At 39.5% G+C, this 14,457-nt stretch overlaps 1 protein-coding gene across 3 annotated transcripts in view; it reads left to right on the forward strand.

Annotated features, from left to right (window-relative positions):
- Nucleotides 1-2,823: 2,823 nt before the first annotated feature.
- Nucleotides 2,824-14,457, forward strand: part of LOC102215470 (arf-GAP with coiled-coil, ANK repeat and PH domain-containing protein 3-like) — a 69,370-nt gene continuing 57,736 nt past the window's right edge. For all 3 annotated transcript variants that reach the window (XM_005740942.1, XM_005740944.1, XM_005740943.1), the window contains exon 1: nucleotides 2,824-3,034. In XM_005740942.1, coding sequence (XP_005740999.1) covers nucleotides 2,988-3,034 — 47 coding nt within the window. In that variant the 5' untranslated portion in view covers nucleotides 2,824-2,987. The remainder of the gene's footprint in view (nucleotides 3,035-14,457) is intronic.

Here is a 14,457-nt window from a genome sequence, read left to right on the forward strand (position 1 = left end):
GGATTCTTTATGTGGAGAATATAAATGTCTGTTCTGAAGTTCATGGCAATGCATACAGTAGTATTTCATTCTGAACCAAAGTGCTTGAAGACCAGCCAATGAAAGTATTAAATATTTTTCAAAGGCTGATGTCTCTGTCATTCCTGCTAAAAGATGATGCCATTTCTTCCCAAGAGTGAGATCATCTCCATTCATGGCCTGAGCGGCAGCCTTTTTAAAGCCAGGATAGGAGGAACAATGGTGCTTAGTGAAAACCTGCAGAGAAATCCCAAACAGGCGCTTTTTCTCCAAGCTTTCCCATTTCCTGTGCATTTATAATAGGCTTGCTTAGGAAGTGGAAGTACTTAACAGAGAGTCATTTAAGAGCTGCATGGGAAAAACGAAGTTGTGGGATACAGGATTAAAGGCCATTGTAAAGTGCTCTTTTGAATTTACATGATATAGATTTTGCAGCTTTGACAAAATATGATTAGTTGATATGAAAACAAACCATAATTCATCAAAAGTGTGGAAGTTAAGAGAAATTATAACCAAACCTACTGTGGGCGTTTGCTTATTCACCATCTGCTCACCAGAGAATATAAAAATACTTTCATCCCAATTCTCTGATGAATATACATATAACACAGGACTATCAGTTTAAAAAAAATCTTCTTTTATTTTTATTTTTATTTATTGCACTGGCCACAAGACTTTACATTCCATTGCACTGTAATATCCACTGTAATGTCATCTAACATTTGCTGTGCACTTTTTCTGCACTACAGTTAGTAACGCAGATATGTTCTGTTTTATTTTGCTTTATTATTTAATGATCTATTTTTACTTCACTATGTATGTTTTTTTATTTTTAGTTTATGTTATTTATATTTTTTACTTACTGAGCTCTTTATTACCATCATTATTATCATCATCATTATTATTATTATTATTATTATGTATTTTTAACTTATGTTTATCTTTATCATATTTTCTTTAGATTTGAATTACTGAACTCCTGTTTGAATATATTTTACTTTATATTTGTAATTATTTAATTAAAGATTGTTTTTAAAAAATTAACTCCTTTCTTTTTTGTAATTGTTTTAATTTTTTTAAGCTATTTTGTTTTCTCATGTTCTATTTTCTCATGTTCTATTTTGCTTTATTTAAGCTAGTTTTGTTAGATAGTGTTTAAAAGTATCCCAACATTTGGGATTTTGTGGAAATTTAAGAACTGGATTAAGATGAACATTATCATTGTTATTAGGTACTACAGTTACCTACATATTTCAATGTTTCTTTTTCTCCGTTTTTCTTTTTTCTTTTTTTTTTATTTTAATAGAAATATAATGAAAATGTTGCAATCTTTTTGGCCGGTGTATTGTTGTCTAGTTCATTCAATTCAAGTTGGAATGTGACGTCAGCGATGTTGCTTTCAAGTTACACCGGACATAGTAAAGCTGTTACGAATTGCTGTTGAAACAATATTGTACAGCTGTCAAAACTTCAAATTTACTGTAACATTTACATTTTGATATTGAAAGAAAGAAAGAAAGAAAGAAAGAAAGAAAGAAAGAAAGAAAGAAAGAAAGAAAGAAAAGAAAAACATATACTTGGAAATTGGGTACATCTCCTTAGACAATCTGTTATTCTCTACAAAACTCTGGTGGTTATTTTTTTCAGCCATGAAACCATTATTTCGCGTTACATAAAAATTTGTACCTACATTTTGGTAATGCTACTTCCTTAATTTAATAGTGTTGTTACTATCTACTATAAACCTCTGACTGTGATATGATGAACTTCAGAGCTATTGTATGGTGTTCAGACCTAATAGCCTTGAGGCTTCTTCTTTCATGGAAAACAGTTCTGTGTAGATATTTTACTGCATCAACAGTTTGCAATTGAACTGATACTGAATTTTTGTGAAAACTGAGCTTAGCAGCAAATATTGCTACTAAAACCTAATAAAGAATTTTGCACTACAGGACTTTATGTTACCTAAAGTGAGAAGACCAAGTAAAAGAATTCATTGTTACATGAATATGATGCTGTAGATCGGTGATGCTGAGTCAGTCTCACCTCTAGCTATAAGTTCTCATTTACATAGAATTTTATTTTTAGATTACAGAAAATCTGAAAAATAATTAAAAGCTGCAACTATTCACAGTGGTGGAAAGTACTGTGCATTTCCTCTAGTGCTGCACCATGTGATTACATTTTAATTTCTTTATTTAAATTTTTTAAATTTCTTCTATCAGCAAATATTTCACTTTTGAATCTGCTACATTTATCTGTTTGGATTCATGTCACTTTCTGAATTTAAGATAATAATATAAATATAATTCAATAAATATACATAGTGGTTACCAGATATGACTTGCATGAGCATGACTGACTTATAATTTCCACAATTAGCAATTTATGGAAGCCTATTTCTGCCACTGAAAACAACTGAAACTGAAGAAAAGGTATTTTTTTGTTAATTTTTTTGTTGCCAGTTGTATGTAAGCAAATCAAAATTAGGAGATAAGAACAAATCATTGCCCTTCCTTCTTTTTATGTTGGTTGAAACATTCCCTCCGCTACTACAACTACTAATTTTACTAATTATTCTTCTTATTATATTTGATAATAATAATAATAATAATAATAATAATAATAATAATAATAATAATAATAATAATAATAATATTTAAGTAGTACCCCAAGTTTAAATTAAAGCACTCGTTCTATATGAAAACCGCGTGACTGTGTTTTTCATCACCTTGAAGCTCTAAAATCCGAGTTTGTGAGGAGCCGCTGAAAGCATCAACGGGTTTAGTACTGAGTGAAGCGGCTCCGGATCAGCAGAGCAGGACTGAGCGAGTCAGCGTGCTACGGTCTGCTGCAGGAGCAGGAGACGCAGACAAGATCGCTGTGGACTAACTTGCATCTCTACTTTAATCCTCCCAGGAGATGAAATCCGTGTTTTAACCTCGTGGAAAACTCCAATCCAGTCCAAGATGACGGTGGATTTTGAGGACTGCATTAAAGATTCCCCCCGGTTTAGGTGAGAGCAGAGAACTCAGTATCCTAAATGTCTCCTTGAACTGTTGAACGCATTAATTCTATCCATATTTGCTGGTGTTTCCCCCCCTAAATCTTAACATGTGTTTTCTCAGATTAAAATGCGCCACGCTGGTTGTCACAGTGATCAGCACTTTTATTTGGTACATGCTAAATTACAATCCGAGTTTGGAGCGTCATTCAGACTGTGCGCATTTTTTCCAGCATCGTTTCTTACAGTAAGCACGATGATAACGATGAGCAACGCAGCCACATGAGTTGTCACATGGGCTGACTCTGAAGCTCCTGATATCTGAGCTCACAGCGCCAGTTTTCAATTCATTAGCATCCATTTGACATCTAAGATATCATTATCCCGCCCCTGAAGCAATTAAATATTTTTTGGGGAAATACTGCGAAGCTTTCGAGAATTAATCAAGAGCCTGGCATCATCTGTACTGATTTCCATAATGAATGAGCTCCTTCCCATTTATGTTCCCATTAGCTGATTACTGGTCTGAAATAGTTTAATTTTCTTATAAGAGAAGGAAAAGCAGCAAACGTTCACTACAGCAATCAGGTAAATGATCGAATAGACTGTCTGATTGTGTAGGGGATCCCTGGATCAGAGGAAACTGAAGGTTTCCACACAGACTATGCCAAAGCCCCTGACAGGGGTCCTCCAAAGGTTACATAAATAAGTAAGGAATTTTCTACACCCACATCTAAACCTGGTCCTGTGCTTCCAACAGAGTCAAGAGCAAACCTGGTCCTGTGCTTCCAACAGAGTCAAGAGCCGGTCAAATGGGGAGGGGAATCAGGGTCATTTCCCCCTCCAGTGCAGTGCTGAAAGATACTTAGACATACTCAGAGATGAAGTACCAGTGCATCAAAGTAAAAACAGTGCAAGTTGAAATCAGGCAAATGCAGTCAAAAGTTAGGTACTGGGTATATTTTAATCCTGCAGAGTTAGTTTGTCTCTTGCAGATTTTTTTAATGAATGCAACTTGTTGAATTTCTGTTGCTCGTATGTAACAAGGCTATGTGGGACATGATGCAGGAACATGATGTGATCTGATTTTCTTTTGTGCTAGATTTTCAAAAATGTGAAGTCAGACTATAGAAAAAGGTGCAAAAAGAGGATGGGTAGTTAAAAGGTGCTAAGCAAAAAACCAAATTGCACAGACTAACTTCAACTTTTGTGTAATCCTATCTAATCTGCTTAAATAAATAAATACATTTTTATTGTTATGGGCCTCAGCTGTAATAACGGGGATTCTTTGCCATAGAGTATGCTGTGATTTAAAAGCTTATTGCAAAATCTCTCTGATAATGTGCAGCACTTCCTTCTGAAATGGAAATTCTCATTTAAAGTACCTTAAAAGTCTACTACAGTGAATATACTTCACTGAACTTTACTGTTTGCTCCCTGAGATAAAATCTCTGCTTCCAAATCAAAGACTTCCCGACTTGGCAGCAGCACCTTAATGACTCCCATCTGGAGCCGGAGGAAGGCACATCACGACCTTCTCCCTCCTCGTTTCATATGCAAAGCAGTGCGGCGAGGCCACAGTGAGACAAGCTGCATGTTAAACAGCCACCGTCCTCATTATTCAGAGCTCGGAGAAGCCTCACTGGGTCATGAATGGGTGGATAAAGTTATCTCCTATCTGCCGATATGGAGTGAAAATGTACCTCCTCCCCTTTTTATGCTGCACATGTTTTCAGATTTTCCTTGCCTGCTGCAGAGAGATGTTCTCATAAGTGAGCCGTCCTCCAGTTTACAGTGCGTGGAGAGTCTTTTATCTGCTGCCCAGGATGTTTAAATGACTAGAAGAGATGCTGAAAGAAGTAAAGTAAACGTATGTTCTCGCAGGCGCTGAAGCCTGTAACAGTGTTTTCAGACACCATTCAAACGGCTCTTTTGTGGAGCTAAAAGCGGAGCTACAGTATGCTGTGTTATGTAACAACCCTGGAGGTGGATGACTGGGAGGAAGCAGCAGGGAAATCGGGTCTTTTTTACATTTGGGACTTGCGTGATTCATTCCTGCCTCCCACACGTGTAAAATCATGCAGGAAATAAGTTTTGAAGTATTATCTCTGACACTTGGCTGCCTTCTCGGTTTCCCAGCTCAAGGTTGGATGACTTATTAATGGATTAGCTAGTGGAGCAAAAACTGCAGACAGTCAGGTTCTTCTTCTTCCACTTTAATGTGCTGTTTTCACACTTGCAAGAAAAGTAGCCTAACCTGAAATACATACATAGACTGTATACAAAAGATGTACGTAACCACTGTGACAGAATGTTCTGGTTTGTGGACTACCGACATGAGGAGACCAGTTTGTTCTTTCTTTCTTTGTTGAAGATGCTATGAGGTGGGTAATTAGTTTCAAAGACCAAAACAGATTGCTTTTGTACATTTTACGAGACAAAGTTAGAGAAGCGAGGGTGAAATGGTTTGGACATTTAAGGCAGTGGATTGATTGGACGAATGATGGATCAAACTTCAATTTTTGTGTTTAAATCTGTTATTTAAACAGGTTTAAACGCAAACATGATGTGGAAATCACAAATCACAAAAATTGCCAGTTTAGAATAAGACAAACATATCATGCAAACTTGGTGCAGCTTTCTTTTTCTTTCAGCATCTCTCTTAAAGGGTGAATCAGTGAGAATCATCTGTCTCCAACTCACTCTCACTAACATCTTCCTCTGTCACAACGACCCTCTGCATGCCCTCCTTCACATCATCCAAGCTTTCCTCCTTTCCCTCTGCCTGGCAGCTCCATATCCAACATCCTTTGTCCACTATATTTCCTCTGCACATGTCCAACCCATCTCAACCTTGATGATAGCCTCCCTCGTTATTTCTGGACTGCATGAGGCAAAGTGACAGATGAAAAGATGGAGACATTACAGCCTGTACAGCTGTTATCTCACACACAGTTTTCAGATGCTGTTGTTTGTTTATACCTGGCACCTACACTGGTGAAGGCGTAAAGCTGTGAATGTTCCTAATCATACATTTATGTGTTTATAATCACCCAACATGACACATCTGAAAGTCCTATCAGACACAAATATCACATAGTTTTGATTTCATCAAACAATATGAAGAATTAAAATCTCTTTGACAAATGGTGCCTTCACTCTCAGGACAGATATGAGACTGCAGCCAGCGATGCTCTACACATCTGGACCGGTCTGTGAGGATTGCACTGCAGCACGAGGCCCTCTGTTTGTGTTTACTCTGGCATGTTACTGGCAATGAGCAACGTTTGAGCTGTTTTCTCCTCACTGATGTGTTAGTCTGACGTCACAGACTGAGAGAGCTGAGAGTCAAACACATGAGTGTTCCTTTATTCTTTTCACAAAAGAAATTTGATCCCAGTATTTCTCACGCATTACGACTGTTTGACGATGGCAGAAATTATAATCGCAAATATTTTGGTGATTATTTAACTCGACTTTCTAAATGTCAGACATTAGTTGAACTTTTAGGAAAAATCAACATTAGGACTCTTACAGTTAACACATCCTTTAGTCTTAAGAAGTTTACTGAAAGCTAAAAGGATGTTTCATTAATGGCTGTTCTGCGATTTGGCGGGTTTTTTGGCGCGTCCGTTCCAGTGAGCTCCCAGTCCTTCAGAAAAATATGACCATTGTCCAGCAAGATTCTTGCTTCCGCTGAGAAACAGACTCTTTTCTCTGCGTCAGAATGGCCCAGGGCAAAGAGTCCAGATGATCCTTCTTCCCCTCCCATGTCAACAGCTGGGGGCGGCGAGCTGAGACAAGGCTGCTGTCGTGATGAGGGGCTTGCTTTGAGTCACAGCAGAGCAGAGAGCCCCGGCAGGCGGGGAATCCAAGGCCAGTGACCTGTGGCGCTCCCTGCTTCTGAGTCTCATAGCGTCTGTGAGAAAACGAGTGAACAAATGAATGTGTGACACAGTCAGATGACGGGATAAGGGGAGAGAGGATGTCACAGTCTTTTAGAATTAACTGCCTCGGTTTAGTAGAGATTTTAGTAAATAATAAAACATTGTTTAGCAGATCCTTTTATAGTCTGAGCAACAAGTTCTCAGTGATTTGGATTTGATTCTAAGGATAATGAAGACTCCACAGTGTAGTAACTGCATGCAAATTTACATCCAGTGCACTAAAGCTTCACTGCTTTTATGCAATTTATTTTAAAAAAGGAGCTGGAGCTGGAGTTTGCTTGTTCTCCACATGCCTGTCTAGTTTCTCTTCCTCACACAGTCTGAAGACATGCATGTTAGGTTGATGTTAGCCCATGTAGAGCTTTGCTCATTAGTTTTTAGTCAGTCCTTGATCTTAGCTGTCATAAGGCTTTGCTTTATGTCCCAGATTTGATGCGTTTGAAGATGTCGTGTTGAGTTGTGCTCAATTATAACAGCTTATTTATACAGTAAATGATCACAGTTCCTTTGTCATTTTAGAGAACAGATGGCTAATTGAGAAATTAGTCAGCAAGTTAAATGAAAGTAATTGTCACCAATGGCCTTTAATGTATCACCAGCTCTGCTTCTTCAGCTGGTGTTTGATTGATATTCCTGGTGCATACTGATTCGTGTGTAAAAGACCCTTTCAACACCCTGATTTTAAAATATCTGGGTCTGCTCTTGCTGCTCTGTCATGAATTAATAAATCTTTATAATTGCAAGGTTTTTTAAATTCTTAATGGTATCAGAATCATCTTAAATGCTCTGTGTCATGATGAATCCAGGCGTCTCGGTTCACGACTGTGACGGATCATCTTTGTGTTTAGCAAGCTTGTGTTTCTACGTCTCCAGCTGCTGGAAGGGATTTCTCCGGCATGGTCTTGTTGCTTCTGCTCTATTTCCGACTGACCTGCTTCCATCTTGAATCTGTGTCAGTGGCCTTTCTGCTCAGCCAAGAGTGCTCCTCCCAGAATGGTGACTCCCGGCCAATCGAGGGTGGGGAACGCGCCATAATTGTAAAAGGAAAAAAAACAAAAAACACTTCTCTGATAACCACCTGCTCCCCGTCAGTTCCATTTCCTAACACAACCTTAGTTTATTATTAATTTACATCGTCTCTTGTGTATCTTATTGTATATTTATGCTCATGTGGAAACATGAAGTTCAGTTTAATGACTTCCCTGTGAGAGTCATACATTAGATCCTTTTCTGCCAGCTTCCCCAGCATTAATGTAAGTTGGTCCTGCTGTTCTAATTTTAAGTCTATGCGCTTGATTCACATGTCGAGAAAGCTCAGTGATGTTTGCTTTCAGCTTTTTTCACCGTCTTGTTAAGGGCAGCAGCTCTGCGTGTTGCAGGTAATGAAAATGACAGTGGATTAAGTCAGCACAGAGCAGTAGGTTGGACGCGTGTCTCAATCAGGGATTGCCCCACATTTTGCCCGCTCAAAAACTCAACATCGAGGTGACACACCTGCAGGCTTAATATCCAAATGGTGTCATCAAAAACAGATCTGATGATACACAGGGAAATATGGCTTTATAATTGCATCGTTGCTGCTCTCCTGTTGAGAATGTGCAGCGCTATTAGCTGGAGAGGCTTTTATCTTTTTAAAATGAGACCAGATGAAGAGCTCTTGCATGCTCCAAAGCATCAGGAGAGCAGCCGCAGGAAGGTGGATTATTAAAGGAGAAATATGTCTCTGCAAACACAAAAGCAGCAGATAAACACATCTGTAAGACAGAGCTCAGGAGACGGACTGCTTTTGCAGTGCTTGACCTGAGATCACCTTTTTTGCTTTATTGAAGAAAAGCTCAAAGTTGTTTTATTATTACAGAGGGAGCTTGATTTTGTTTTCGTTGTGGTATTAAAAGCTTTGGTTTTAAATTTAAAGTTCCGATGGAGGTCTCTTTATGTTAGGTCTCTTTCACCAGTTCAGACCATTCGATGGATATAAAGATGGGCAAATTAAAACTGATGATGCCTTCTCACACTGGGAGTTGGATAGCAGTGTTACTGTGAGAGGTGGAGATAAGCCAAATACGAGCACACAGTCCTTGAACTTGACGCAGTGTTGGTGCCGTGGTGGATAAGCCGGAGGGATGCTCTGTTACTCTGTGATTGGATGTGTCGCTGTCAGGCAGCTAATGACGACCTGTGAAAAAGAAAAGGTCACACAGCAGCTGAATGGGTCTCTTTTGAACTTGACTGACTGCTCAAGACTTTATATTTAGTAAGGAAAGAAAGAGAGGAGGGTAATTTGTCAATCACCCACCTATTAGCTGGTGACACTGAGGGTGTGGTTTCGCAGTCAGACCTGCCTCTTGCTCGTCACACATTGAGTCAAAGGAGAAAGTGAATATTTCACCAACTGAATTGCACGTCAAAGCCACCTGATGGTACAGACCTCAATAGTATATATTAAAAAGGATAAATATGCGTTTGATTCTCGTTTTTGATTCTTGTTTTTTGGCTACAATGTGGCCCAAATTCTCCTTTGATAGTAAAGGTTGCCAACCCCTCTTGCATACCTAAGTTAGACTATTTCTGCGTCTAAATCCTGAAAGTTAATTGATGATTTGTGTAAATGGAATTGAATCCCTGGTAAAACCTATTTGTGATGCAGAGATGATGTCACCCCTTTTGTGCCTTTTGTGTCGAAGGAGGCCGCTCGTCTGTCCCCCTCGTTTCATTTTAATGAAAAGCAAGACGTTTCACACACTGTGCACACAAAGAGTCGTGAAAAGCAGGGCGCCGCATACCGAGTGCTGTGCTGATCTGTCCCGAGAGATTACAAAGGCCCAGAGCCGCTTGCACGGCCAGGAGAGACCAAGAGCACGGACAGTTTATCAAGTGCAATGAAATCTAATAGCCCGACCTCACAGCTGCTCAGTTCCTCTCGATTCGCTTTCAGATCAGCCGCCCGGTGTTTCCGCAGGTTGACCGTGCTGCGCCGCAGACATTGAATCAGCACTGTGGCAACTAAATGATGGATGAGTTGTAGTAAATTGAGATTAGTATTCCTTGCGCAACTCGTGGCAAAAGCAATGACTAATGCGGGCCAGGAGAGATGGAAAACAAGAGCTGGGCCAGTAAGCACAGTATCACACAGACACTGAGCAGCTTTTTATGCTGATAATCCCAGCCTTTGGTCTTACTTCACAGTGTGGGTCAACAGAACCTCTCACAACTTGGCATTTGTTTTTCCCAACAGATTGGATTATGGAACATCTGATGCTAATTCTTCATGTCTGCAGATATCAGATGTCTCGTACAATTTTCAAGAGAAAATCAACTTTTCCCCTGATATGCAGGAGAAGGGATCCAATTTGCCCAGAGACAGTCCGGATCATGTGTTTGTTCAACTGTTGGCAAAGAGAAAAAACATGACGGGAAACATCCAAAAAAATTAAGGGAAACAGTGAAAACTTATGTAACCTGTGTCACTAGCAATAGAGAAATATGCACTAGTTTCATCTACTCACCTTCAGCTCTTCCTGGGCTTCAGTGTGACTCAGCGCTGTTTGTATAACTTTGAGTTAATATAAATAATCTGGATAACGTTCCTGTTGGATTAATCACACTGTGAATTCCAGCTGTCGGATGTACTGCAGCACAGGCCGGCATAATTTGTGAGGACAGCAGTGTGGCTTTTTCTTCCTCTCTTTTCTCATCTGTCTCTTTCTCTCTTTTTTTATTGCTTTCACTTCACATTAAAGGAATTAATGGTCTCGTTTGCTTTCCGTCCAGGAGTAAGATGAGAGGATTAGCATCACTTTTGGGTGTCTGTTTAAGCTCAAAGTACGAAAGTGTGCCTAGCAGCCAGTTAGCATAAAAAAAATGCCGCTTTTGTCAGAAGAAACAAACCAAATCCATTTAATTTCAATTTGGAAGCTCACAGCTTAACACAACTATCGCCAGTTAGTGGGTTGTCTTATTTTGGGTTATTCAAAGTTCGACATCTGCTCAGTTCAAGAAATAGCAGTTACGCGACAGCTAAATGAAGTTCCTACATGGCAGCATCTGGACAAATTAAGCAAATTAAATATGTCCTAATTAAATGCTGAAATGCTAAACTTTGTGGACCTTCTGTAATAACTGGATCTGGTTAACTGTTACCAAACTTTAAGCTAAGCACCCAGTTTAAGCTGTTTTCTAAGATGTGCTCAAAAATCAAATGTATTTAAAACCAACTAGCTGGGTGCTGGTTTAGCTTACCAGGTTGAGAAGGCGACCTATATACCAAAAGAGAAATGTAGAGGCATGGGTTTGAATCCACTCTGATTTGCTGTATATGATCCCACTGGTCTTCCAGTTTTTCTGCCCCAACAATATATTTAAAAAATAAAGAAAGAACTGGACAGACTGAAAAGTAAAAATCTTGAGAAAGGATGATTCAGTTTGTTTAAAATGTGGACAACAGCTCACATTTTTAGATCAACTTTGCTGGGGTTCATGGATTGAGCAATTTTAAATGGAAAGACTTAATTAGATTTAAAAAGAAAAAACAGTTTCTGGGGCTTTGTGGAGGAGAAAAGTCGCAAAAGGAGAAATGTTTCTGGAGTTCACTTAGCAGCTGGAAAATTAGTTTAATGAATGCTAAACAGCCACTTTGATTTGAATACACAAAATCTGCAATAAGGTTGTTTTGCTTTCCAGTGATTCGTTTAAATCAGATAAAGCACTTTTGAATATGATGATTCTGTTTGCACTTTTTTACACTTATTGAACAATTTACAGCGGTTTTCCCGAGTTTTTAAATGATGATTCCATCATTTAAAAACCAGGTAGCTATCCAAACCTACCTGGCCCTGTGTTAAAAACTAATTGCCCCCCAATCCTAATTACTGGTTGTGTCACCCTTGGCAGCAAGAACTGTAATCAAGTGTTTGCGATAACTGGCAAAGAGTTTTTCACAACACTGTTGAGAAATTTTGGCCCAGTGTTCTTTGCAGAATTGTTTAGTCTTGCGACATTTGAGGGTTTTTAAGCAGAAACAGCTTGTTTAAGGTCCGGCAAAGCATTTGAATCTAATTTCCTTCTGAACTTTGCAGTGATTGGGCCACTTAAAAACCTTGATTTTGTATCGAGCCATTCAGAGGTGAACTTGGACGAATGGATGTCCCGTCATTCTCCTTCAGGATTTTCTGGTTCCATCAATTATGACGAGTTGTTCAGATCCTCACGCAGCAAAGCAACCCCAGACATTACACTGCCACCACCATGTTTGACCATGATTGATCTTTTTATGAAATGCTGTGTCAGTTTTACTGAAACGGGGTGTAAAAAGCATAAAAATATTTTGCATCATGGATTTTTTTTCTTGGTATTCTTTTTTTTTTTTTTTTTTTTTTTTAATGCCTTCGCTCATGATTGGGCAATACAGAAAAATGACAAAAGGTTTGGATGATAAAAATCTGCTTTGCCATCCAAAATTGATCTCTTAATGACAGACAATCAGAAATACCTAATGTCCTCAGCGTGTGGTGGCTGACCTGCTTCGATCTTGTGGCCTGTCATGCGTCAGCTGTGTTTTTGATATGCTATTTATTTTTTAAACTTGCCCTCCAGTGGAAAGCAGCAGCATGTGAGAAGCTGTCCTCTGGGTTTGGCTGTGAGCTTATGGCTCTGCGTCATTTGTCAGCAGACTCACAGAAAGCAGACATGATAACCCATATTAGGGATTTTTTATCACTGAATTCTTTACACATAAAATAAGCTTCACAGAGATTTTGACTGAGGTTTAATAGGACAGATAGAAAGATGTGACTGGAGAGCTTTCTCTGTTTAATGTCATGTCTCTATAATGGCTCCCCTGATGACCGGGCTTGCATGGAAAGCCTCCCTGGCTGGGTGGCTTCCAGGTGTGTGAACATCAGCTCACAGCTACATAGGATAATGTTATCGACTGTAGTGGGAATTTCACAGTGCAGCTGTGGCTGTTTGTCGCTACCCGAGGAATGAAAAGTGACTGCACATCCAACGAAAATATGAAGCCGTTACCCCGACAGTGTGAAAAGTAGACGCAGGAGGAATTCGCTGGGCTTCGACTCGGCTCAGATTTGCAATGCTGAATCACACGTGTACAAGCATCTGTTTTTGATTTGCTCCATCCCTCTCACTCCCTGCCTCATACTCTCCCCTTTTCTTCCCTTTCCGTCCTCCCTTGCCTTCCCATGTGTGCGGGGGTAGACTTCTGGTCACGCCTGGACCAGAACAGGGTCTGGGGACGGTTCAGGAAGTGCGTCAGTTTGCTGAAATATTGAAAGCAGGTTCAGCATAAAGGGCAAAACGCTGGGGAGACGATGTGTGTGAGGATGTTGCTGAGTCTTCGGTTATGACACCTAGCTCTGATTCACAACGTAAATCTCTTAAATATCTTCCAGCAGTAATAAAACTTAAAAGTCCACCGAGGAGCAAAAGGAGAAGACGGAGTTTTCCTTTTTGCACTCCAGCAAAACTGCTGTGACTGAAGAAACACACTCTCAAATCCTTAAAGTGAGGATTTGTAATTTTTTTGGCTTTGTGTAGATCAGTTGGTTCATTTTCTGGTTGACTAACCTGCAATTATTGTTAAAGATTAATATCAGTTTGTACATGCTCCAGATAGCTTTTCTTCAAATTCTTTAATTCTCACTCGCTTTTGCAACTTTGTACTTTTGTGTTACTTGCAGCAACACTCCACCTCATTGTTAGTCCATTTAAAAAACAAAGTTTCAAAGAGCTGGAAAGTAAATAAACGGCAGACAGAAATGAGGTAGGTCGAATCGTCTTACGTTTCACGCATGTGCAATACAGCAACGCAAACGTTTTCAGTCGTTTCAGTGTGGATGAACAACTGTTCGGAAACGATTGAAAATGATAGTGTGGATGCGGAGCGTTTTTAGACGACCAGATTAGTGTAGACGTGGCCTAAATCACATATATCATGAAATAGGAGCTGGGGCAGTGGTGGGTTGCAAAGCAGCTTGCAGATGCACAGCTTAAAAATTGACTTTAATACTCAATCCTTTCTTTTCAGCTCATCTCTAATCATGGTCTCTGTTTTCCTGCCATCGGCATTAATGTACTGACCGCTATCACTGGTTTAGCTTTGATAATGAAGAAAAGTGTAGAAATGTTTAAAAGTTGTGCTTTTTCTCGGACTCCTGTCACATTTACTGGCGTCAGACGACCTACTAACCCGACTCTGTTGCAGAATTTGTTGTATTACCCACCTAATCTCCAGTCACTAAACCACCAACTGTGTCACATTATTTCACTGACCTTTGCTAAACCAACAGCACAGTCAGTATTTTGCATTCCACTTTACTCATTTTTCATTGTTTTCTCACTGTTTTCCATGTTTGTTTGCGGCTCACCTCTGAGAGTTGAGTTTGCCGAAGAGGCCAATGAGCCGTGACTCGGCTTCATTTTTTTTCTCTCCTCGTTTTCTCACAAAACTGTGTAATTCCGCTCTTTTCTTTC

This window comes from Pundamilia nyererei, unplaced genomic scaffold (genome assembly GCF_000239375.1).
Source record: "Pundamilia nyererei isolate P.nyererei 1_Seehausen unplaced genomic scaffold, PunNye1.0 scaffold00106, whole genome shotgun sequence".
Classification (NCBI taxonomy): domain Eukaryota; kingdom Metazoa; phylum Chordata; class Actinopteri; order Cichliformes; family Cichlidae; genus Pundamilia; species Pundamilia nyererei.